At 45.6% G+C, this 23,437-nt stretch overlaps 1 protein-coding gene across 2 annotated transcripts in view; it reads left to right on the top strand.

Annotated features, from left to right (window-relative positions):
- LIPG (lipase G, endothelial type) overlaps nt 1–15,928 on the top strand; it is a gene marked incomplete at its 3' end in the record, with an annotated part of 30,692 nt that extends 14,764 nt beyond the window's left edge. The window contains exons 5-10 of one of the 2 annotated variants that reach the window (XM_081929846.1): nt 1,555–1,779; nt 2,839–3,081; nt 10,193–10,313; nt 12,024–12,242; nt 13,297–13,401; nt 15,144–15,928. In XM_081929846.1, the coding sequence (XP_081785972.1) occupies nt 1,555–1,779; nt 2,839–3,081; nt 10,193–10,313; nt 12,024–12,242; nt 13,297–13,401; nt 15,144–15,153 (923 nt within the window). Of the gene's footprint in view, nt 1–1,554; nt 1,780–2,838; nt 3,082–10,192; nt 10,314–12,023; nt 12,243–13,296; nt 13,406–15,143 lie in introns of those variants that run through there. The other variant, XM_081929847.1, reaches the window with a different exon arrangement.
- Nucleotides 15,929–23,437: the final 7,509 nt, after the last annotated feature.

Here is a 23,437-nt window from a genome sequence, read left to right as displayed (position 1 = left end):
ATATCCTTCCTAACTTGCACTAGCAAGTTCCTTCACTTAGCAGAGTTTCACATTCCCCTTTTAAACGCACAGTGGATAACTGGTTGCAGGCTTGTGTAAGCCTCTCACTATAAGGTTCCTGGTAAGATCCCTTATATCCCTCTTAAAAGAATAAACACGCCACAACCTTGTGTAAAGTATATAAAAGAGGGTTTACTCACATTCAGTTCACAGTTGGATCCCTGAAGGCAAACTTAGTTACAAAGTATATAGATGTGGATCTATCCCATATGGGGACAATCCCAGTGTTGGCTAGAAGCAGTCTCTAGCTAAAAAGCTGTTCCAACAACGGAGGAAGTCAAAGAGAGAGTATGTGCAGTGTGCCTTGTCCTTTTTGTTACCTGGACAGGTAAGGTCACACCCACCTCTAGTCACATACAAAGGAAGTATGTCCCAGCCAGGAGGAAACAGGAAGTTTTCGACTGGCTGGTCCAAAGATTCCCCTGAATGTCCACTCTAGGAAAACAAGGAATGTTGTACTTGACTGCTACTTAGGCATCACATCCCACAGATAAGGGCTGAGGGTTGCCCCAAAGGCAGAAGGAGCAATTATGGAAAGATAACAGAAATGTCATCTTAGCCCAGTGGCTTATTGCACATCCACTTCCACTGCTGCTTGCAGCAAACCCAGAGCAGTAGTAAAGACCCTATGAGCCTTGGGGTGTTGTAGAACAACAGTTCCCATCATCCCTACCCATTGGCCGTGCTGCACGGGGCTGATGGGAGTTGGAGTCCAATAGCCTCTGGGGGTACTCAAGGTAATCATTCGTGACTCAAGGCCTGGCAGGAGAACGGGGTGATAGAATGGATGGTACCATTTTCAGAATGCAGGTGTGCGTGGCCAAAAAATTGCCAGTTCACAAATGTTAGAAATAGTGATTTTTAAAATGAAGTTGAAATTAGGGGAGGGGCGATTGTTTAGCCTTGGTACCTGAACTGCATTCAGAAGCACACACCCCCGGTCAGTTCCTGGAATCTCCCGTGAAAATGACTGGAGATGGTGGGAATTGTCCACAACTCTGAAGAGCTGCTGCCAGTCAGAATAGGCAGTGCTGGTCTGAGTGGGGAAATAGTCTGGCTTTAGTATACTGTAAGGTAGCTTCCAGGGACACGGGTGGCGCTGTGGGTTAAACCACAGAGCCTAGGACTTGCAGATCAGAAGGTCGGTGGTTCGAATCCCCGTGACGGGGTGAGCTCCCGTAGCTCGGTCCCATCTCCTGTCAACCTAGTAGTTTGAAAGCACGTCAAAGTGCAAGTAGATAAATAGGTACCACTCCAGCGGGAAGGTAAACAGCGTTTCCGTGTGCTGATCTGGTTTGCCAGAAGCGGCTTAGTCATGCTGGCCACATGACCTGGAAGCTGTACGCCGGCTCCCTCAGCCAGGAAAGCGAGATGAGTGCCGCAACCCCAGAGTTGGCCACGACTGGGCCTAATGGTCAGGGGTCCCTTTACCTTTACCTTTAAGGTAGCTTCCAAGGAAATACCTTTGTCCATCTCAACCGTATTCCTCTGCAGGCTTGGATCCAGCCGGCCCGATGTTCGAAGGAGTTGACCCCAATCGACGCCTCTCTCCCGACGATGCAGACTTTGTGGACGTCTTGCACACGTACACGAGGGAAACGCTGGGGGTCAGCATTGGGATCAAGATGCCCGTGGGTCACATCGACATCTACCCGAATGGAGGAGACGTCCAGCCAGGCTGCGGGTTGAGTGATGTCTTGGGGTCCCTTGCCTACGGAAGTAAGGCTTTCTGCTTGTATTTTGGTGGTGGTGGTGGTGGGCAGGCAGGGGGGGGTGTCACACAGATTGCTAACTCTGCCACATCAGAGTAACTTGCCCTTGGTAAGATGCTGTCCTCAGCCTAAGAAGATGCAAACCCTCTAGTTGCAAAATACTTCCTGGCTTACATATATTAAACAGATGCATAGGTGTGTAGGAGGAGGGGATTATTCATTGCAAAACCTGATATGCTAGTATGCAGATCTGGGAAAGCTGTTGCGGTGTAATGACTAACACCGAGGGATGAGTCAATATGCCCCTGGTTTGCTTTCTCCCCTGCTATGAATTCACTATGTGAATTCTTGAGAAAGTCTCTCTCGGCCTCAGCTCCCCTGTTATAAAATTAAGGATGAGGAAGAAAAAATATTTCATTCATGAATCTCTTCCCATTAGACAACTTGAAGCAATTCACAATGTAATAACTCAGGCATTCCCAACCTTCGGCCCTCCAGATGTTTTGGACTACAATTCTCATCATCCCTGACCACTAGTCCTGTTAGCTAGGGATCATGGGAGTTGTAGGCCAAAAACGTCTGGAGGGCTGAGGTTGAGGAAGCCTGGTTTATAGACACATCAAGCTATGCTGACATCCTTCTACTTATCTCCTCATGAAACCATAAACGGACTCCTGCCTTTCCTGGCAAGTGGGATAAAGGCACTTGTGTGATCTGGCAAGCATTTGCCAAATTCTTTGAATCCTATTAAAATGTTAATTAAAAAATAAAGCCATTTCGGTTCGTGAGCCGGCTGAAGATTATTAGATGGCCTATATTTAGGCTTTGCATTGCGTTTTCGGATGCCTCCTACAACGTACGCTTCCGGTTGCACAGCAGAATTTCTGGCCAGAGGCCTGCCTGGTCCGCGGCCAAGTCTGGCTTGCGCTAAACTACAAAGGACCTAGAGATCTGTAAATCTTGCTGCACGTGTGCCTGCCTTTCCACCACGGAGGTGGAGAATGCTAAACGGCTGGCTTGTTGCCTTACGACTGTTTTCCCTCCTCCTCCCTGTCTGTCCATCTAGATATCGGGGAGGCTGTGAGGTGCGAACACGAACGGTCCGTGCACCTCTTTGTGGACTCCCTTGTGAACAAGGATAAGCAAAGCTTTGCCTTCCAGTGCACGGACTCCAGCCGCTTCCGCAAGGGCATTTGTCTGAGCTGTCGCAAGAACCGCTGCAACGGCATTGGCTACAACGCCAAGAAAATGCGGAACAAGAGGAACACCAAGATGTACTTGAAGACGCGGGCCGACATGCCTTTCAAAGGTAGGCCCCTTTCTTCCTTCGGCGTTCCCGTCAGTCACGGAGAACTTCCGTTTTTATTTGCAGAGGAAGGCAAGCCAGCGTCCGAAGCACTGGAGGGTCTCCTTGCAGATCCCACCTAAAAGGTTGCATGCTGCAAGGGGCAGGTTTCCCTTGCTGAAATGCTGAACCATTGACTTGGGAATGTGGGGCGGTGAGGGCGGTCTGCCCCAGGGGTCATCACTGAGGGGGGAGACCTTTGGCGCGCCGCCTGCCTGTGGCTCCTAAGTCTACCCCCAGCCGTCAAGGAAGAGGTGGAGCTGCACCACCTTGCCGGCGGCCTTCGCCCCTTCCCCCTTCGTTTTGGCAGCTCAGAGAAGGCTTGGGGGTTGCACTGTTGCCCCTCATTCCTGGGCTGCTTCCTGGGGGGTGGGGGAAGCCTCCCCCGAGCTGTCAAAAGGAAGAGGGAAGGGAGGAGGGCTGCTGGCAAAGCGCCGTTGCTCCCTCCCCCCCCCCGAGAAAACAGCCCACCATGGGCGGCTTCCTCCACCCCCATGGGTAGTAGTAGTACGACTCATGCAACACATTGGCAACTAATATACACACAACAATTACCCCCAAAAATTATACATCCTTTATCAGTCTTCTGAGAAAAATATACAAAACTTTGTGCAAAGCCACAGAGACTTATGAACTATCTAAAACACACAAAAAATTCCTTCCAGTAGCACCTTAAAGACCAACTAAGTTAGTTCTTGGTATGAGCTTTCGTGTGCATGCACACTTCTTCAGATACATTGATACATGTGTAACTATGAACTATCTAGTCTAAGATGAACCGGTTTCTATGGATTTTTCAAATGCTTAACTCAGTCTTTTGTTTTCTTTATCTTTTTACCTAAAGCATTTGAAAAATCCATTGAAACCAGGCATTATAAGTTCATCTTAGATTGGGTAGTTCGTAAGTCTCTGTGGCTTTGCACAAGGTTTTGTATATTTCACTCAGAAGGTTGATGATGAATTCATCATTATTTTGGTAATTGTTGTGTGTATATTAGTCGCCAACATGTTGCATGAGTTGTACCACCCCCATCCCATAGGTGGCTCACTCTGCCCCCCTGGGATGCTCGCCCTGCCCCCATGGCCCTGCCCCCAGGTGCACAGCATGTGTGCCGCTCCAGGTGCCGGAACAGCTAGCTCCGCCTCTGATCTATACTCTGTGGGCTGTGTCTGGCAGGTGGACAGAACTCCCTACCCATCAACCATCTGAAATCACAGTGGCACCAAGTGACCCGTTTTTAGTTTAGAGAAGAAGCGAGCAAGAAGTGACATGATAGGAGTTTATAAAATTATGCATTGCAGAGAGAAAGAGGATGGAGCAGGGTTTTCCCCCTCCCTCTTTCATAATACTAGAACTGGTGGACTTCCAGTGAAGCTGAATGTTGGAAGATTCATTGCATACACCAGGAGGTCCTTCTTCACACAGTTAAACTATGGAACTCATGTCTGCAGGAGGCAGTGATGGCCCAAACCTGGATGGCTTTTAGCCACAGTTGGAGGCAGTAATATGAACCCCGCTTCAGATTCCTCAGTCTTGGCAAGTGGGGCTGGTGTCCAATCAGGACAGGGCCTTCTCTGTCGTGGCACCAGCCCTATGCATTGCCTCACCAAGCCAGGTCTGTTGGGCCCCATCGCTTTGCTATTTCAGGGTGTGGGCGAAGACCTTGCTTTTAAAAATAGCACCTGGTTAATGGTGCATTTATTTGCCGGCTCATTTCTGTGTTGTTCTTGCGCTGCTGGAATTTGTCAAATGGATAGCGTTTGTTTATTCATTTGAATGTATTTGTGGGGTTTTTAGGGCATTAATGTGGTTTCATTCTGTTTTTCGTTGTTCCTTGGCTGCCTTATAGTGTCTTTGGAGAAATAGGTAGGATAGAATTTCTTTTTTTCTTTTTTGGTCTTTCTTTAAAGAAAGAAAATCTGGGCTGCAGCCAGCCAACTTTTTGGTTCTTGGTGGGAAAAAAAGCCATCATGACATTCATCTAAAAGCTTAAAGAGACATTACATGGGTGATGATCTGCCAGTGGTTTCTTGATAAAAAGCAGCTGTGGAGAGCTGTAATTAGGAGCAGGGGATGGGTGTGGAAGAAGGGATTCTTAACCATTTGTGGGTGCGGCAGTTTTGAGCTCAATAACTACTGGATGGGAAACGGGTAACAAATACTTTTTCAATTGCACCAGCTCCTTGACTGTTCCTAGAAAACAGCTTCCCTAACTTTCCGAAGAAACCTCTGCCTAAATGCCTACTAACCTCTACTGTCCCCTGCTGCTAAACCCAGTAGCCTCTCCATCGCAAAGTCGGGGCTTTAGCTTAGGTGATGAGTACCCCCAAATGGGAGAAAACGATGCCTCCGTCCTAGGCAGACCTGAATTTTCCTACCATTGCACATGCAAGACATAGCTTGCCCACTAATAAGTTGCTTTATCCTTGCTTACCCCATCAGGTGTTTTTTCTCTTTGTAGCAAGGCTACACAGGGATGTCGGAAGCTGTAGTAGTCCTACAGCACCTGTAGGGCCACATATCCCCTCCCCCCCCATGTAGTAGTAGTAATAATAATAATAATAATTGTTGTTGTTTAGTTGTGTCTGACTCTTCATGACCCCATGGACCAGAGCACGCCAGGCACTCCTGTCTTCCACTGCCTCCCGCAGTTTGGTCAAACTCATGCTGGTAGCTTTGAGAACACTGTCCAACCATCGTGTCCTCTGCCGTCCCCTTCTCCTTGTGCCCTCAACCTTTCCCAACATCAGGGTCTTTTCCAGGGAGTCTTCTCTTCTCATGAGGTGGCCAAAGTATTGGAGCCTCAGCTTCACGATCTGTCCTTCCAGTGAGCACTCAGGGCTGATTTCCTTAATAATGGAGAGGTTTGATATCCTTGCAGTCCATGGGACTCTCAAGAGTCTCCTCCAGCACCAGAATTCAAAAGCATCCATTCTTGGGCGATCAGCCTTCTTTATGGTCCAGCTCTCACTTCCATACATCACCACTGGGAAAACCATAGCTTTTACTATACGGACCTTTGTTGGCAATAATAATAATAATAATAATAATAATAATTAATAATACATTGCTTTTATTATTTATATAATGCCACTCTGGGTGGCTTCCATTACATGTTAAAATGTAATAAAACATCAAACTTTAAAAACTAAAAATCTTCAGGAATACCTGTCTGGTCTGGTTTCTCTGCCCATTGATTTTAGAGAAGTATTTGTATTCAGCACCTGATTCAACTGCCCTGGGTTCCTATTGATAGAAATTTAATAAATGGCCACAAAGCTTTTGTTTAGGTAAGCTTACACAGATACATAAATCTGGAATGCATTTTAGTATGCAATTTTATTTTATAATGCACATTTTCTTAACTGCTGGTCTTGTTCATACTCTTGACGTTTTTATAGCCGACTTGCTTTTTAACTTTGGCCCTTTATTGACAATTTGATGCATATTTTAGATTTTACATACCATGTGCCCCAATGTGGTATACAAATTCTGTTCATTCAATGTGGCCTTGCTCCCTGGTAGTGCATCATTGCTGTTAGCTTTTATTCCGAAAAGGAAACTTAAGAAGCCAGAGTACAAAACTATATCAGTTTCATAAGACGACCCTGATGGTTGCCAGATTCTGTGTACAGATCTGTAGGAGCAGACTATCCCCGGACTCAAACTAGTTCGTTAAGAAAATTCCCAAACTCGGTTCCATGGGTGACTCTGAGTCATCTCTCTGCAGGAGCTTATCTTAAAGTTTTAAATGTCTATACGCTTATCACATTTATAAATTTATTGTTGTACATTGTTTTAAATGTTTGTTTTCCTTCTGGGATTGTACCCCCAAGTGTGTTTTATAAGCTGGTTTCCGACCATAATAAATTATCTGTCTGTCTATCTGTCTATCTGTCTATCTATCTATATCTATCTATCTATATCTATCTATATCTGTCTATATCTGTCTATATCTATCTATCTATCATCTATCTATCATCTATCTATCATCTATCTATCTATCATCTATCTATCATCTATCTATCATCTATCTATCTATCTATCTATCTATCTATCTATCTATCTATCTATCTATCATCTATCTATCTATCTATCTATCTATCATCTATCTATCATCTATCTATCTATCTATCTATCTATCTATCTATCTATCTATCTATCTATCTATCTATCTCTATCTATCATCAATCATCTATATCTATCTATATCTATCTATCTATCTATCTATCTATCTATCTATCTATCTATCTATCATCTATCTATCTATCTATCATCTATCTATCTATCTATCTATCATCTATCTATCTAATCTATCTATCATCTATCTATCTAATCAGTTTAAGGATGTGTTTCCATTCGTTTCCCCCTCGCAAACACCTCAGGATATGCTTGGGACATCTCCCCCAATCTGTTGCCTCCCAGATGTGTTGGACTACAACATTCATCATTCCCCACCCAGCAATGGTCTGGTCTTTGGACACCAGAAGGCTGTATCTGAAATGTGTTGATGGTTCTCTCATCAATGGTACGCCAGACAGCATCAGGGGCTCCCATGACTATGAGTTCCCAGACTTTTAAAAACAAAACAAACAAACCACTTTAAAAGAAATTTGGGGTCTCGGCAAGCTACTTAAAAAAACCCTTCATTCAGATATCAAAGCACATGCATACGTCATATTTTAAGTAACAGTGATGTCGTTTTGATTTATTGTTGTGGTTTGAATTTCCAGTTCACTCCATCACGTTTTATATTGATATGCTGCTTGGAATTGAGTTTTAATGAAGAGCAGGTTATGAATTAGTTAAATAAAGTTTTGGGGGTGTTTGTTTGTTAGTTTTAGTTAGTTTTTTGAGCAAAGTTCAGTGAAGCCAGATGTAAAAATAAATAAATGTTGGCTTTTGTTTTGGGGTCCAGCTCGGCATTTATCCTGCTTTTGGATTTAAGGGGAGGCAAGTGAAGGAAACCCCCATTTTGCACCAGTGCCATATTACCCTGTTGGATATTCCACCTTTGGTCAAAATGTCATTGATCTCCATTGTTAGGAAAAAAATAAATCAAGTGCAGAACCAAATGCAGGTACCCTCATCTGTTTCACATTCTTCCCATGGGCCACCTAACTGGAGCTCATAGACCTACCACCATATGAGAACTTCTGAGTGGAGCTTGTGGACCACCTCTGACTTAGAGGCTGATAGATGTTGTTGGATTACCATTCTCATAATTCCTAGTCGCTGGCCATGCTGACTGGAGCTGATGGATGTTGGCATCCCACAAAATCTGGAAGGCACAACATTGGCTACCCGTATTCTAGCTTCAAAGAACCAGCTACCCATATGTGTGTGTGTGTGTGTGTGTGTGTGTGTGTGTGTGTGTGTGTATGGATGGAGAAAATTACATTATTCAAGCAGCCGAAATGAGAGCAAGGGCTGTAGCTCAGTGACATTGCACCTGTTTTGCGTGTAGAGGGTCCCACATTGATCCCTCAACATCATTTCTGGGTTGCAGAGATGGGAAGAAGGTTACATCAGACCAAGAGTTTGTAGCTAAGGAATCTATTTCTAGCTGTGGCCAGACAGGTGGTTCCAGGAAGCCAACAACTGGGGTATGAAGGCACCAGATGCGGCGGACAGAGCTAATTTGCTTCCAGACCCCATATGACCATCATGGCTAATAGCCACTGATGGACATTCCTCTATAAAGCCACTGGTTGATCCTTATGAGAAGAGGAGCTTGGGTAGATGGTCCTAGTATGGTTTTTCTTGATGATGGGTTCTGCTGGTTTATGAAAGACTGTTCCAAGGAACCCTGGAGTACCTTAGTGCCAGGGACTCAGGGATGGAGGAGGGAACCCTGGGTCCTGGGGCTGTAGACCCATTCTGGTTAGCGTCCATCTAGTGTGGGGCTTCAGCGCTCTTCATGAGTGCTGAAGAGTGTTCTAGCTCCCCTGTTGGAGGCTGTATATCTCTGAACATCAGTTGCTGGGAATCAGAAGTGTGGAGAGCGCTGGTGCATTCAGCTCCCACTTGCAGGCTTCCCGTAGGCATGGCCATCTGTCATGGATGCTTTAGTTGGGATTCCTGCATTGCCGGGGTTGGAATAGATGACCCCTGGGGCTCCCTTCCGACTCTACAATTCTATGAACCCAATAAAAGGGACGTGAGTGACGCTGTGGTCTAAACCACAGAGCCTAGGGCTTGCCGATCAGAAGGTCGGCGGTTTGAATCCCCATGACACGCCTGTTGTTCGGTCCCAGCTCCTGCCCACCTAGCAGTTCGAAAGCACATCAAGTGCAAGTAGATAAATAGGTACCGCTCCGGCGGGAAGGTAAACGCCGTTTCCGTGTGCTGCTCTGGTTTCACCACATGACCCGGAAGCTGTCTGTGGACAAACGCTGGCTCCCTTGGCCTATAGAGTGAGATGAGCGCCGCAACCCCAGAGTAGTTCGCGACTGGACCCAACAGTCAGGGGTACCTTTACCTTTATGAACCCAATGGCCGCCTAATGCCACTTCTTGCGTCTGTGGTGCAGGTGACCCGTGACACAGTTTGCACTGAAGCCCAGGTTGCTGAGAAAATGTGTCCCTTCTTTAAAGGGGAAATAAGCTTTTAAGTGAAATCGGAATGTTCCAGCATGGGGAACACTGGCTCTGCTCCCAGCAAAGAGCTGTGGTGGGTCTGGGAGCACTGTTGAAAAAAGCTCCGGATCACAAGCGGCAGACGAAAAACCCTCCCCTCAAGGAAGCATCCTAGCTTGCCCCTTCGCAAGGGCGCACCCTTCAAGTAATTTGCAGGTGTAAATGGCCAGTCGTTGCAGGAGACCAGAGAAAGCTGTCCTTCCTCAGGGGGAAATGATGGAAACACAGCTGCGTTTTTGGTTCCTCATCTATGTCTTATCTGCTCCTGATCAGGGTTAATGTGCACAGAGTCCCAGCAACGCCGCTTGGCAAAGACCGGGCAGATCCCGTGCCAATTGGCACTTGCCTTGCAAACCGCGTCTGTTTAATGGGAACAAAGGATTTGTAGCCCTAATCTTGGCTCTGCGTTTAAGTGTCTTCACTTGTGTCTCTGCAGTTTTCCACTACCAGATGAAAATGCATGTCTTCAGCTACAAAAACATGGGAGAAACCGAGCCGACTTTCTCTGTTACGCTACACGGCACCAGTGGGGACTCCCAGCCTCTGCCTCTGGAAGTGTAAGTGGAGAATTACAAACATCAATCCTGCACACTCTTTCAAGTCTCTCTCTCTCTGTGTGTGTGTGCAATTCCTGAACCTGTGACTGAGTAGGCTGGTTGCTCCAGATTGGAGCGGGGGGGGGGGGGCTGGTACTTCTCCCTCTGTGCAAAAGTAGCATCTGAGGACCTCTTCAAAGGTGGAAGTCCCTGCAAAAAGAAAGTTCCTGCAAGAAGAAAGCTAATAGCACAGGGAGTTGGCCAGGCTAGTTTTCTTCTTGCAGTTAATTTTTTAAAAAACTGAAAGAGAAAAACCCAGGCAGTGGTTTATTACACACACCTGCAGCCTAGTTCATTTCATTCTGTCACCACCACGCTACCCTGTCTCATTTTGCTGTGTTTATAGGCCAGATCTCAGGGAATTGCATTTGTATGCAGATAGATGTAAAGCTGACAAAATGGACTACCAGATCAGTGGCTTTCAAACATTTCATCTTGAGGGAACTTTCTTCATGTCACGTTCTTTCGATGAACCGGTGCAGGCATGTAATTGAATTAATATGCATCACAGACAGTTCTTTGGTATACTGTCGGTCACGCACTCTGTTTGCGCTGGATATTGTTGCCAAGTACTAACTGAGTGCACACCTCATGCTCTTTTATCTGAATGCTAGTGGGGGAATGAGCCAGGCCTGCAACAAAATGTTGCAGCGTGAAGTGCTCCCTTTCAGGGTGCCAGGCAGCCATGCCCTTGGCCCAGATATTCCATTCCATTGCCCCCCTTGCTTTTCACAGCCTAGGACCCTTGTACCTACAGGACCGCCTCTCCCAGTATGCCCCACGGAGGACCTTAAGGTCCATAAATAGCAACACCCTAGAGGTCCCGGGCCCTAAGGAATTCAGATTAGCCTCAACCAGAGCCAGGGCCTTCTCAGCACTGGCTCCGGCCTGGTGGAACGCTCTGTCTCATGAGACCAGGGCCCTGCAGGATCAGATTTCTTTCCGCAGGGCCTGTAAGACAGAGTTGTTCCACCTGGCCTTTGGCTTAGAATCAATTTGACTCCCTCCCCCTCTTTCTTTCTTTTTTCAATCAACTTGTTTTTATTATTGGTTGTTAGCCGCCCTGAGCCCGGTCTTGGCTGGGGAGGGCGGGGTATAAATAAAATTTATTATTATTATTTTCTGTCCTTTCCCCTTCTGATGGTGAGTCAACATTTCATGGCCACTGGGCACACTTAGTCTTCATTGGTATGTTTTGTTTCCCACCCCCTCTTCCCTCCCGTAGGATTTGCCACTGACATATTTGATGGGAAGTGGTGGATAGGTTGCCTTTCATCCAAGCTCCATGAAAGACAAGCTATAATAAGTAAATACAACCCTTAATAAGTTTGATTCCCTGGAGCACCACTTAGAAAATGGCTGGACAGGATGAGCCATGAGACAGGTTTTTGAGAACCATAAGAATATAAAAAGAGCCTGCAGGATCAGGCCAATATCCCATGTAGTCCAGCATCCTGCTCTCACAGTGGTTGAACAGTTGCCTCTGGGAAAACCAGCAAGCAGGATTCAAGCACGGTAGCACTCTCCCCTCCCTGTTAGCACAATGGAGAAAGAAACCACAATCACTAGCTTAGCGTTAAGTCAAGTAGGGGTGTTTCGCCGAAACCATAACAAGCAAATATGAGTTGCTCTCTGCCTCTGCACTTCCTTAACAAAACGTCTTATTCTCAGGTTTGAGCAGATTGGCCTGAACTACACAAACACCTTCCTTGTCTATACTGAAGAAGATGTTGGCGATGTCTTGAAGATCAAGCTCACCTGGCAAGGATCCACTCAGTCGTGGTACAGCTTGTGGAGAGAGTTGAAAATGTACTGGACTCGGCCTGAGAATTCGTCCAAGGAGCTCCAGATCAGGCGGATCCGTGTGAAATCTGGAGAAACTCAGCAGAAGTAAGCCCAGGGCACTAAGCAATTGAATGATTGCAAGCTCTGATTCAGACAAGACAATAGGATATGTTTTGGGGCTTGATAGAAACTCCAAAATCATCATCCTGCAGATGTCTCTTTAAGTATGTGTATTAACTTTTGAGTCACATAGCTCAGTTTGCATGTCACAGTAAACCGTGGTTAATGGGTTACCATACATGCAACAGTATGGGCTGTTTTGCTCCTTTGCCGTTATCACACGTGAGAAAGCAACCTCAACCCCTACCTTAGCGTCATGTCAGCTGGGGGATGGGGTTTGTTTCATGCAAACCATGGTCTGTTAGCCACGACCAGACCTCTGCTACAGATTGTGTTTTGCATGGAGAAAAACAAACACAATTCCTTATTTGGACAAAAAGCTAAGTCTGGGATCTTTGTTTCCCCTGTGATAGTGGGAGGAGCAAAAAACAACAACACAGACTGAAGCATCCATGGTCAACTGTTAGCTATGGTTTATTGTAATGAGGCCATCATGGTAAACCAAGCAAGGAGACTGCAGGCCTTTGATCTCCAATAGCCTGTGGGTTAAACCACAGAGCCTAGGGCTTGCCGATTGGAAGATCGGTGGTTCAAATCCCTGCGACAGGGTGAGCTCCCATTGCTCGGTCCCTGCTCCTGCCCACCTAGCAGTTCGAAAGCACATCAGAGTGCAAGTAGATAAATAGGTACCGCTCTGGTGGGAAGGTAAACAGTGTTTCCGTGTGCTGCTCTGGTTTGACAGAAGCGGCTTAGTCATGCTGGCCACATGACCCAGAAGCTGTACGCCGGCTCCCTCGGCCAATAAAGCGAGATGAGCACTGCAGCCCCAGAGTCGGTCATGACTGGACCTAATGGTCAGGGGTCCCTTTACCTTTACCTTTATACAGTCGAAGGTCTGTATGCATATCTACTCTCTGCAAATATAGGAGCTGTCTTCGTAAATCGAACCAAGCTACAGTGTTCTGTTCCCCAAATGGTCAGCTTAGATACTTTTAGTTTTGGGATTGTAGGAGTTACATATTTTGCTTGTTTGTTTCAGGCTCACGTTTTGCGCAGAAGACCCCCAGAAGACCAACATATCTCCTGGTGAAGAACTCTGGTTCATAAAATGTCGAGATGGGTGGCTAAAGAGGAACCAAACAAGGTAAGCCTTGACAGGACCCCAAAGATGAATGTGCTGTTGGGTAATAGTTATGGTTCAGTGGCAGAGCAAGTGCTCTGAGTGCAGAAGATCCCAGATTCAGTCCCCAGCATCTTTGGGTAAGGCTGGGAGAGACCTAGCTTGAAACCCTGCGCCCCAGAAAATACTGAACCAGATGACCCACTGATCTTACTTGGTGTAAGACAGTTTCCTATGCTCTTCTCTGCAGTACAGTAAGAATGCAATTTGTATGCATTTAGCTTGTGCACATTCAGCTTTACACCTGTGGCAAACAACTTTTTAAAGATTAAAAAGGGGGTGGGATTCTGGGGGAAATGACTTTGGCAATCTCACCTTCCACTGAACCCATTGGCCTTTGACTATGCAGTGGACGCTCGGGTTGCGAACGTGATCTGTGCGGAATGCACGTTCACAACCCGCAGCATCTGCAACCTGCAGCGGCGCGCCTGCGCACGCAGGGGTTGCGATTCGGCATGTCTGTGCATCTGCAAAGGGCGATTTAGTGCTTCTGCGCATGTGCAACTGTCGAAACCCGGAAGTAACCCATTCCAGTACTTCCGGGTTTCAGTGGCCCACAACGCTAAAAAACGCAACTTGAAGCTTCTGTAACCCAAGGTATGACTGTACACAATTTTTGCTTCAGGCTTAATTCCTAGAACGTAACCGGTGCAAACATTGCAGCCCTACCATATTTCAAAGTGTAACCTGCTGGTTTCATCGCAAGGTTCTCTGTTGATCTGGAGTTCAAGTAAACATGGAAGACTTGGAAGTTCCTACCATGTTTTGCTAAGATGACCAAGTAGAGCTGCCTTTACTTATGCCTCTACTGCCTTGGAACAGAATGCATAGTCTCTGCTAGAGGTTTTCCCCAGGCTCTGCTCCCTGAAACTTTACTTTCAGGTAGTCCAGATGTTGTTGGACTACAACTCCCATCTTCCTTAGCCATTACCCATGCTGGCTAGGACTGATGGAGTTGGAAGCGCAGCGACGTTCAAAGGGGCCTACAGTGGCTACCTCTGCTTCTGCTGGAAGTGCCATGCACTGAGCTGAGGAACGTCTGCCTGCGTGCTCTGAGTATCAGTTCCTCCCCACAATGCATGAAGATACTGGATGATATAGCTCATTTTTGACAGTATAAAAGTAGTTGTACTCTAGAGCATCTTGACTGCTGTGGGCAATATTCAGCTAAATTATTTGGCAAGCAGAATGACTTTCGCTCATCTCCTTTCCTCGCACCATCGGCAAATCTGCTCCAGAGGGTTGAGGTATATTGCACAACAGACATAGGAGGTGCAGAGGGGTCAAGGAGGGTGGGGGACTTCCTTTGCACAGTCAGAAGTTATTTTGGTGTGGGGGCACAGAGGGGATATCATGCAACAAGTGATGCAACTCTGATGCTTTCACTTGTCAAGTGAGTTTTAATGTCTGCTTTAGAACGTCTCTTAACTGTCCCGTGGGATTTGAGTCAAGTCTTGCCAATGGAATGCTTTTATTGTAAGGCAAGTTTAACTTTTGTGTGGCTTATGGAAAGCTCCGTTTTGTGGTTTTCCAGTCCTCAGCAAGTCTGCTGCCAATTAGGTCAAACCACACATTCCATAAGTTTCCACGAATGTCAAATTTGGCCCCGTGAAGACTTCTTGCCATTTTGCAATGTTGTCAGACTATATGAAATTTCATTCAAGCCATTTAAATCTTCTCCTCCCTGCTCCCTTCTCCACCTTTAGATCAGTATGAAGCATGCACTGAAATGTCCTTCTTGGATGACGTTCTTCATTCATCCAGGACCTAACCAGCCAACTCAACTGGAGAAGGCAACTGCAGAAGACAAGCTCTGGGTGAAAAGATGTTGCTGCAAACTCTTTTTTTATTTTCTTTCTTGCTAGCACTTGCAACAGTTTGCTGTTTCAGGATGGATGTCCTCATTTCCAAGAACTGTGATGACATGGACATTATTTCTAGCAAAATCGGAGCACCACATATTTATGTCTTCAGTGGCTACCCTTAATAACTCCCTCCAACTCCCAAGAGCCTGTTCCTAAACTTATCCTTCTTTGGGAGAATCCTTAGGCACCTAAACCTTTTTATCCTGATAAGTTTTCATGTGCAAGCTCTGCCTTTGCCCCATACTTTTATAAAGGCTGATCTTTGCATTTGGACCAAACATGTGGCGAAGAGTCTTGGAGACTGTATTATTTCAGACTGCAGGAATTGGGGCTCACATTTTGTCTCCTTTCTTCAAATCAAAATCCGCTTGTTTGTTCAAAACTATAAGGGCTGGAAGACCTGTTTCTAGCACATCTGTCCCAAGTGGCAGGCTAGTTTTCAACATGCAGGAGGATTTATATATGGGGCAGACATTCAGACGCATCTTCCCACTACACACACATGCAGTGTGAAATGGTATAACGGCAGGAATGTTGTGCCATGTGGCTTTCCTGAATATTCAGATCGGCCCTGCCTAGCGCGTAAGGAAGTTGAAACGTTAATGTGATGGACACTGTGTGTTGATTCTCAAGCTGATCTTAAAAATTTCGTGCGTTGTTGTGGGACTTGAATTTCTCCAGGTGATTGTCTACACTACCACATGGGAAAACATTGTGCATACAGGAAGCAAATACTTATCACTGTGATGGTGGCTGCCATTCCCCCCCTCCAGCTTACACAATTAGAGGAGTTTGAAAGTATGAGCCAGCTTTTTGAGTATCTGAACCACCGAGTGAATAGTGCTTAGGTTTCTACATTTACCAAGGAAAGAGAAGGGGAGGGGATTACAACTACCTCCGTTCCATTTGAGTACAAAAATTCCCCAGATAACTTCTCTTTAATCACTTCACCCTGCACTCACACACTAAAAAAGATGTCCCTGAAAAGCTATATATATGTATTTCAAAACAAACTAGCATTCTAAACAAGCTTTGGTTTTGCGGTGCAACAAATGCATTACAGCAAAATGTTGTTGTGTACTCCTGTAAGGATTCCAGCCATCCCTGGCTTCTGGTTACTCCATTCCATAACCCCTCTTTGGTTTTCCATTCTGCCCTCAAGAGATGCTCAGCATTCTGTTGCCACTGGGCATGCTCCATCCTTATTGGGTCTTGAAGCCCTGTGCCTCGATAATCTCCCTGCCTGTTAATCTCCCTGCTTTGGCCCATGTATGGATCAGTCCTTTGGAGAATGAGCTCGCTGTTACAAAAGAATAGGCAATTCTTCAACTTGCGGCCAGTTTCATGCTTTTTTAGGTCATCACCTTTTAAACTCAGCCATCCCCAAGCTGGAGACTGTTAACAGAACTGCAAGGATGCTGGGAGAGATTGATTCAATAATAACCACAGAGGCTATGGCAAAGTACCCACCCAAAGCACGCACCCAACAAACAAGGTGACTCACTACATCTCTGTGATTTAGCACAATGGTAGCCTCCTCCCCAGTCAGCTACACGCAAGCTGGCTGATCAGTTAGGTATGATTGCAAGATTCAATCATGCACATTTTCAAACACACACATGTAGGGTTGCCATATTTCAAAAAGTAAAAAGCAGGACACCTCAAAAGTTGTCGAGCTTTTTTGTTGATAGACTTGCCTAAGATCCACGACAAAACGCCGCCTTTCGGAGATTCCTCCCAGATGTTAATTCCGCCTTTGAAATCCCTATAAGATCCGGTAAATTCTGGACATATGGCAGCCCTACACACACACACACACACGTATTTGAAAATGAGTGAAGTGTACCTCCAGTTGCAAAAAAAGTGCCTTGGCCATAAAAAAGTTTGTGAAATGTTATGTACAAATATGCTACTACAGAATTACCCAGTTGGAAGCACACTGTTGTGCATTGGAAAGCTAATGTTGGTTGGTATGAGAGCCGTCTGGATGAGGGGAACAGCTGCTGTTTTTTTAAAAAAATGCTTTTCTCTGAGCACTTTTCAGTTGTTCTCTAGTCCTGCCCCAACCAAAGTCAAGGTTTTTTCTTGGTCCCATAGAACTGAAGCCTTTGGCCACTTAGCTGTGATACGGGTGCCACATATTTATTCAGTGGCGCTGAAGCCTTGTGCAGTTTACTGTGTATATAATGGGTTTTGTAAAACTTCTACCCCTCCCTATTTATTGTTTTTCCAGATGTGTGTTTTTGTACATATGTATAAAGAGTCTAACTTTTTTTGAATCTAACAAGTTTTTTATAAGCTTGAAGTGAAAAAAATAAACTTACGTGATTTCTTCTTTTTTGTAAAAAAGAAAAAGTGTTGTATTCCTGCTTATATGGGGGTTGTTTTGTGTTCCATTACCTGAAAACATTTTGTGCAAGGCAAGCCCAAAACTTTGTCAGCTAACTAAACCACACTTGAATCAGGTGTGTCTGTAATGCTAAGCCCAAACATGGCTTGGTGTGAATTGTGTAGGTTTGTGGAGAGGAGATTGCAGTTGTCAGCTAAGCCTTGGCTTGAGTCTGAATCCAGGTTTGAGGTGTGTCTCGCTCAGGGCAAACCATGACCTGCAACCCTGGTTTATTATCAGTTTACATCTCGAGGACCTAAACCAGAGGCTATGCACTAAGCCAAACCTGCAATGTTACAGCAATGTAATAATAAAATTAGTCATACCTCGTTTTGAGGCCAGGATCCATTCCAGAGACCCGGCCGCTAGCTGAAAAGGACGCGGGGCAAAGCGCCGCATGTGCGCAGAGCAGTTTGGGCTTCTGCGCATGCGCAAGTGGCAAACCCGGAAGTAACCTGTTCTGGTACTTCCGGGTTTGCCACAGACATTCGCTGGAATGGACGCTAGACAAGGAGGATGTTCGCAGACATATTACTGTACTAAAATTGGTTAATCAATTTACAATCAGAAAGATAAGGTGGTTCCTAACACAGGTGTCAGAGACCAGAGTAAGGAGGTGCACCATTGGCTGACACCAAAACCTGTACAATAACAGTGCTAGGTGCACTTATTTGGAGAGGGAGTTCCGCAGCTTAAGGGACTGCCACAGAAAATGCTGCCCTCTCCTAGATTGCCACTCCCCAAACCTCCAAGGGCTTTGGAACCACCAAGAAGCCCCTCTGCCAATATTAACACCTGAGGGTCTCTAGGGAAGGAGGCAGCTTTGTGGAGACTAAGTTATATCGGGTTGTAAATGGCAACAAAAGGGATGTGGGTGGTGCTGTGGGTTAAACCACAGAGCCTAGGACTTGCTGATCAGAAGCTTGGCGGTTCAAATCCCCACGACTGGGTGAGCTCCCATTGCTCAGTCCCTGCTCCTGCCAACCTAGCAGTTCAAAAGCATGTCAAAGTGCAAGTAGATAAATAGGTACCACTCCAGCGGGAAGGTAAACAGTGTTTCCATGTGCTGCTCTGGTCTGCCAGAAGCGGCTTAGTCATGCCGGCCACATGACCTGGAAGCTATACGCCGGCTCCCTCGGCCAATAAAGCAAGATGAGTGCCGCAACCCCAGAGTCGGCCATGACTGGACCTAATGGTCAGGGGTCCCTTTACCTTTAAATGGCAACAAGTGCTCTTTGATTTGGGCTTGGAAAAGAACTGTCAACCAGCTCAGTCTGCTTCTATAATATGGAAGGTTTGCTGGTCCTTTGAAGGAGTAAAATGTTTCTGGTCAACCCTGAGACAGAGAGCTATTTCCAACAGTGCTCTTTAAAATCTGTCACATCAGAAGGTCGGCAGTTCAAATCTGCACAACGGGGTGAGCTCCTGTTGCTCTGTCCCAGCTCCTGCCTACCTAGCAGTTCAAAAGCACGCCAGTGCAAGTAGATAAATAGGTACCGCTATAGTGGGAAGGTAAACAGCATTTCCGTGTGCTCTGGTTTCCATCATGGTGTTTCCGTTGCCCTAGAAGCAGTTTAGTCATGCTGGCCACATGACCTGGAAAGCTGTCTGTGGAGAAACGCCGGCTCCCTCGGCTTGAAAGGGAGATGAGCACCACAACCCCATAGTCGCCTTTGATTGGACTTAACCGTTCAGGGGTCCTTTACCTTTACCTTTTTACATCTGGATCTTGCAATGGAGGTGGCTGTTTTACTGATGTCTGGCAAAACAGATTTAAAAGGGAACTTCCTAAAAGGTACTCTGATTTCATCCTCTCCAAAATTTATCCAGTGGAAAGAGGGATACCCTATTCTATCCCCTCCAACATTTCTCTGATGAATCTAGGCACGTCCTACAAGCGGGACAGTCTGGGATCCAGTCAGAAACTGGGACAGCTTCTGTAATTCCGGGACTGTCCCTGGGAAATCGGGACACTTGTAGGGTATGTGATTTAGCCACTTCAAGGTTCCCACTGTAGGTTAAGGGGATGTGGGATGTACATTTTGGAATTAGGTTTTAGAAATAGCTGTTGGAAGGGCAGGAAGACCACTGCCAGGGTCCTCAGTGCCTCACAGCAGGGATAATCAACCTTTGGATTTAGCGGTATAGAAGCTGGAATCAAAAGGGAGTTTTGTGGTGGTTCCTGGTTTGTTTTATCTTCACAATTGTTCTACTGTATGCTAGCCTCAATCCCATGCTACTCTAAACAGAACCCCTTCACAACAAAGACATCAAAGCGTCATTCCCCTTCTCCAATGTGATTTCCAGCCTACAAGCTCCCTCAAAAGACTGGTCTGTATAACCTATGACCCACCTGGATGAAAGCAGCCCATCAGCCTGGACTGCTGCACAATGGGCTCAGAAAATGACTTGAGTCTGCTGCTCAGACTGCAAAAAATCGGGGGAGGGGGAGAGCATCTGGAAGGCCACAGAGTACATGGCTGGTGAACTTTGGCAATTTTGCAGAGGAGAGTGATTTTGTGTTCGAATCCTGCTTCTCACAGGTATCTGGTTGGCTACTGTGAGAATAGGATGCTGGACTTGAGATGGCCCATTGTTTTGCTCCAACATGGTTCTTTTTATGTTCTCAAACATCATTACTTGCACCTTTCATTTAAATCCGCAGGACTTACAAATGCTACCCTTTCTGTTGTTCCGCGCTCACCTTTTCTGAGCAGAGAGTTTTAAAGCTGAGAATATGAATTGTCTTCAAAACTTCACAGTTTTATTACCGTATTTTTCGCTCTATAAGATGCACCAGACCACAAGACGCACCTCGTTTTTGGAGGAGGAAAACAAGAAAAAAAAAGTATTCTGAATCTCAGGAGCCAGAACAGCAAGAGGGATCGCTGCACAGTGAAAGCAGCAATCCCTCTTGCTGTTCTGGCTTCTGGGATAGCTGCGCAGCCTGCATTCGCTCCGTAAGACGCACACACATTTCCCCTTACTTTTTGGGAGGGAAAAAGTGAGTCTTGTAGAGTAAAAAATGCGGTATTTCCTGCTTTCATTTTTTACAGGAAAGAGGCACCTCAACTTTCCCTCCTTGGATTGTAAACTTTGCCATGGCAGGTAGACCTCTCTACATATGTTTGTCAATGAAGCTCTTTAAGGTCATAATGTAATAAAAATGATGCTACTGAAAACAATAATAGAAGACATGAGGACGCTTGCCAGCTCATGATATAAGCCACAACCCGATATGTGAATGATTAACCATGGCTTAGTGTGACATGTGAACACACTCATTGCTTCACTCACAGGGAACAATTTGAAGAGAATGATATACATTAAAATATCTGAAACATCCCTTTCTGGCCATTGCTAGATATGGGTTATTGGACAAGAGGGATAATTAGCCTAATTCCTAACAATAGCTATACTTTGATGGAGTTTTCTTTCAAGCAACTTGCCCTTTGTTAACTAAAATAATACAGGTAAATAAAAAATAAATAGGAGAGGAGGCACAGGGGGAAAAATATATTAGCAAAAGACCTCCTTTCTGTTCATGTTGCACACACCCTGCACAGTTTAGAAATCAACTAGCAATTTTGCAGAGGCTATCAGTCACGATGGGTGTATTTGTTTTGGCTGAGGCCTGGCACACTTCAGGCAGCCTTGCTACCCAAGAGGAAGATGTTCCGCACGTTTGCCTCCTCCCTGCGGTGTTCCAGCCACCACACCCTGGCCTTCATGTTGGCTGAAGGAAATTGAAGTGGCGTGAGTTAGGGTGCCTGGAATGAATGCGCCCTTGTCATTGGCAGAGGGTGAAAGAGCTCATGGAAATACCATGCACCACAAGTCATGCCTTTTGCCCCTTTCACTCGCTCCATCTTACGCAGGGCTAGGCTGCCATTTTATATTTCTTCCAGTAGCGGAAAGGTCATTTCAAGAGGGGGGCACAAAGATTTCACAGTGAGGTCTGCTCTTGGATGAGCCTCATTTACGATAATCTTTATTGTCATTGTCCCGTACAGAACAACGAAATTGAAAATCTACATAAGACATTCAAAAACCCACAAGCCTGCTATCCCAGCTATCCCAGCCTGGTTAACCCCCTGAAAACTCTGATACCCCATTTTTAAATACAATATACTCCCACAGAGACTCCTTACACTGCGTTTAAAACCAAAATCGCATTTGGATAGAAACTATTTCTCAGGCGGCTAGTCCTAGTCTTTATAACCCTGTACCCTCTTCCAGAAGCTGAAAGAGATCATTTCCAGGGTGTGTACTATCCTGCACTATCTCTGCAGCTTTCTTATAGCACCAGGAAGCATAGATTTGATCCAAGGTGGGAAGAGTGCACCCAATTATTTTCTCCGCAGTCTTTACAACCCTGGACAGCATTGTTTTTCCCCTGACTGTGCACCTCCCAAACCACACACACAGACCATAAGTTAGTACACTCTCAACAGTACAATGGTAAAATGCCATCAACAAGTCCTTTTGACCATGTTCATAGCTAAAAACAAGAGAGTGTTTTGTGGACACTTGTTGCGGTTCTTTGTTTGGTACTTCGTAGTAACCACTAACTCGCCAAGAAACCTGCCCGCCTAGTTCAACAAAGGTTTCAACCCTTGCTGGATCCAGAACCCCAGGAATTAGAAGAGACTCGGGCACCACGCAGGCTAACCCTGCAAGCTCACAACAGCATTATGAAAGTTACAGTCCTGCATCTCTTAAAATGGAAATCAAGCTATAGGATTGAGATGTGGGTTAAAATATCTAGATGAAACCAAAGGTTGGTTGCTGTGGTCATTTCATCTGCTACATGCTAGGAACACTTCCATATGGCACAGCTTTTTGGCAGAGAACGCCCAGTGATTAACAAACACAGACAAAAAAAGAGGCAGCCATCACCACTGAAGATTGCCAGGTTGCCTTGCTTATTTTTAGATTACTGTGTAAATTCTTCCCGCCAGCTGATTTGCACCTATCTATAATGAACCCCTTGGTCAGATCTCCTCCTTGTAATTCTGTTTCTTGTTACATAGCCTCTGAGAAGCGAACTGGGATTTTTAAATACACACAAAGAGCAGAACTGGCTCTACAGAACACTGCAGAGCTGGGCTTACTCCATGTCCCGCCTCCAAGACCCATTCAAAATTGTGTTCCAAAAGCAACCAAAGTTTCACTCTGAATTAATGCTCAGTATCTGCAATAATTTGCTTTGAAAGTATATTTCAAACCCCTGTACCAAAATCTCACTGTCATCTTACGTATAAAACTGGCCTTGAACTGATCTGCAATGACTTTTTAGGAAAGGCGCCTTTTCTCAGTCTTCACACTCTCCTCTGCTAAATGGGGATAACAACAACATTAGATTGTTTCACACTTTCAACAGCTACTGAATAAAGCGCCATGTTGATAGGGGCAGTTTGACATGCAGTGCATTAAAAAAGCTGGCACCTGTTCTTCACAACTGCTGAATAAATATGGTCTCTGCACCTGCAGATTATTGCCACGAACTATTTATTCATTCTCATAGTTTTTGGTTGCTTATACAACAAAACAACTGCAGACTGGATGTGAACAAAAGGAGTGGTGCTGGAAGAGGCAACAGTTGAACTGGGACCAAAAACAAGAGCTGCATTACCCTGATCTGTCAAATTCTGCATAATCTACTTTGATGTTAGGATATTGATGTTCCATTCCACCTTAACAGACATGTGGAATTGTTGTATGTCACATGTCTGTTTACACTCCA

This window comes from Podarcis melisellensis, assembly GCF_964234715.1.
Source record: "Podarcis melisellensis genome assembly, chromosome: 11".
NCBI classification, from domain to species: domain Eukaryota; kingdom Metazoa; phylum Chordata; class Lepidosauria; order Squamata; family Lacertidae; genus Podarcis; species Podarcis melisellensis.
This window is presented reverse-complemented; position numbering and strand designations above follow the sequence as displayed.